General features: G+C 49.5%; 1 protein-coding gene across 1 annotated transcript; it reads left to right on the forward strand.

The window, feature by feature from the left end:
- The first annotated feature begins 519 nt into the window (after positions 1–519).
- LOC119361975 (tricetin 3',4',5'-O-trimethyltransferase-like) lies at positions 520–2,165 on the forward strand. The gene is made up of 2 exons (XM_037627152.1): positions 520–990; positions 1,350–2,165. Exons 1-2 carry the CDS (start codon positions 590–592, stop codon positions 2,020–2,022), a joined length of 1,074 nt encoding a protein of 357 aa, XP_037483049.1. The 5' UTR covers positions 520–589; the 3' UTR covers positions 2,023–2,165.
- The last annotated feature ends 694 nt before the right edge of the window (positions 2,166–2,859 follow it).

Genomic DNA, 2,859 nt, shown 5'->3' on the forward strand with positions numbered 1-2,859 from the left:
CCGTCCACAGAGCAAAAGTTCATCCCAGTTTGTAGATGATACCCCTCTAGCTAAAGAGCAAAAATTCTCTCGTCACTCACCACCATCCAAATCAGGAGGCCCCAAAACAATTCATCACAGCCCTACTGTTGCTTTGTATGGCAGTGAGCCACGACACGGTGCTAGCATGCATGTGAGCCTCGTGGCTCACGTCTGCTGCTTTTGTCTCCGAGTAGACACAGTGCAGCAGTGCACACCACGGCCGGAACAGTACCCTATGAAGCTGTAGGTGTATTGCAAGTGCCTTTGAGTGTTCCGGATGAGCTGCATAAAGTACTTTGATCATGCGCTGATTCCACAGGGAATGAGCCAAAAGCTCAAGAAAACAAGATCCCACGCATATGCTGTCTCAATATTATCGGTGCACTTTGCTACACGGTTAACTTTTGACGAACTAACCTTTGCCAATCCGGCTTAATTTTCACCATGTAGGTAGGTAGGTGTCGGGGTGTACCTCTATCTATATAAGCGTTAGCATAATACTCGGTAGAAAACAAACACGTTAGTAGCACCACTACCAGCAAACCCCGAGAGGAGGCAGAGGCAGCTAATGGGCTCCATGGCCGCGGAAATGACTGCCGTCGAGGAGGAGGCGTGCATCTACGCCATGCAGCTGTCTTCCACGGCTGTGCTGCCGCTCACGCTCAAGAACGCCATCGAGCTGGGCATGCTCGAGATCCTGGTGGGCGCCGGCGGCAAGATGCTGTCGCCGTCTGAGGTTGCGGCGCAGCTGCCGTCGCCGACGACCAACCCGGACGCGCCGGCCATGGTCGACCGCATGCTCCACCTGCTGGCATCCTACAAGGTGGTGTCGTGCGAGGTGGAGGAAGGCACGCATGCCCGGCGGTACGGCCCCACGGCCGTGTGCAAATGGTTCACGCCCAACCAGGACGGCATCTCCATGGCCCCGCTGCTGCTTCTCACCAATGACAAGGTCCCTATGGAGAGCTTGTAAGTATATACTCCCTTCATTTCTATTTACTTCGCATATTACTTCTAAACTGTTATTAATTTTATAAAAACAAATTGACATTCACAATATCAAGTCAATACCATTAGAATCACTGTTCAATATATTTAATACCATATATATTATTATTGTAAAAGTTTAGATTGTTCTCGATTAACTTGATCAAACTTCAAAAAGTTTAACTTAGGTTAAAACTAATATGCAGAGTAAATAAAAACATAGGGAGTAATAGTACTCCTTCCCTCCTAAAATATAAGATGTTTTTTAGGATAACTAGCCTTAAAAAGGGCTCATATTTTGGCACGAAGCTTGAATTTGTTAAACGATAATTAATTTGCAGGTACCATTTGAAGGACGCGGTCCTTGATGGTGGCCTCCCATTCCACAAGGCACATGGGATGACAATGTATGAGTACACCAAAACGGACGCGCGCCTGAACCGCGTCTTCAACGAGGCCATGAAGAGCTACACCACCATCGTCACCGGTAAGCTCGTCGAGCTCTACACAGGCTTCGAGGATGTGGCCACCCTCGTGGATGTGGGCGGCGGCATCGGCGCCACCATTCAGGCAATCACCTCCAAGTACCCGCACATCAAGGGGATCAACTTCGACCTGGCCCACGTCATCGCGGAGGCGCCGCATTCACCCGGCGTGGAGCACGTCGCCGGCGACATGTTCAAGAACGTGCCCAGCGGCGATGCCATCGTCCTCAAGTGGATCCTCCACAACTGGACCGACGAGCACTGCACGACCCTGCTAAGGAACTGCTACGACGCGCTGCCTGCGCACGGCAAGGTTGTCGTCGTCGAAGGCATCCTGCCGGTCAAACCAGAGGCGACGTCCAGGGGGCAGCAGGCGTCCCTCAGCGACATGATCATGCTCACGCACACGGCGGGCGGCAAGGAGAGGAACCAAAGGGAGTTCGAGGAGCTTGCAAAGGCCGCGGGGTTCACCGGTGTTAAGACCGCCTACATCTACAGCAACACCTGGGTCATTGAATTCACGAAATAGCTAGATCCGTCGTCTCATATCTCTTCTCGATTGTTGTTGCTCTCCAAATCTGCATGATCCTGAATGGCGTATAATAAACGGATAATAAACGGATTTGCTAAATTTCAGTCCACTATAATTTAGTTAAGTCTCAGTTGACTTCATAGCTCGATTCCGATGTTTTAAATACCAGGCTATGAAAAATAGCGGCGGGCCTTCAAACCAGCTATAGCTGGCTATAGCAGGCAATAGCGGACTATTTATGAAGACAACCATTTAGCAGTACCCTGTTAAAAAGGCTATAGCGGGCCATAGCGAAGCTATAGCCGGCTACTTAAAACTATGATTCCGATGCACTAAGATGTGTCCAAGGCTATTAAAATTGCGTTTCTGTCTTCTTTCCAATACATACGAGTGACCCTGCGGCTTTTATGTAGCGTTGACAACTGAGCTTTGTTCACGGGCCGTTCATGTGTCTTAGCCAGCATTGTTTTTCCTCTCTTTTTTATCTGATTTTCTGTTTTGCTGGAGTGCACCCTTTTCTAGGGAGCTCCTATGCCACCATTTTTTTTTCTGGTAAGCAAATTCATGCCTCCACAAGAAGTAAATCTATGCATCTCACGAAAGGGAAAAAATATGTTCTTTTCTAGAGGCGACGACCAGGGGGTAGCAGGCATCCCTCAGCGACATGATCATGCTCATACACATGACACGCGGCAAGGAGAGGAACCAGAGGGAGTTCGAGCAGCTTGCCAAGGCCGCTGGGTTCACCGGTGTCAAGATCGCCTACATCTACCACATCACCTGGGTCATTGAATTTACTAAATAGCTAGATCCATCATCCCATATCTCTTCAGG

Source organism: Triticum dicoccoides, chromosome 2B (genome assembly GCF_002162155.2).
Source record: "Triticum dicoccoides isolate Atlit2015 ecotype Zavitan chromosome 2B, WEW_v2.0, whole genome shotgun sequence".
Lineage (NCBI taxonomy): Eukaryota > Viridiplantae > Streptophyta > Magnoliopsida > Poales > Poaceae > Triticum > Triticum dicoccoides.

Excerpts from the sequence above, each read along its gene's own strand:
- LOC119361975 (XM_037627152.1), top strand. The coding sequence starts at position 590 with ATGGGCTCCATGGCCGCGGAAATGACTGCCGTCGAGGAGGAGGCGTGC. Across the intron at positions 991-1,349 it reads AAGGTCCCTATGGAGAGCTT|GTACCATTTGAAGGACGCGG; the intron begins GTAAGTATATAC and ends ATTAATTTGCAG.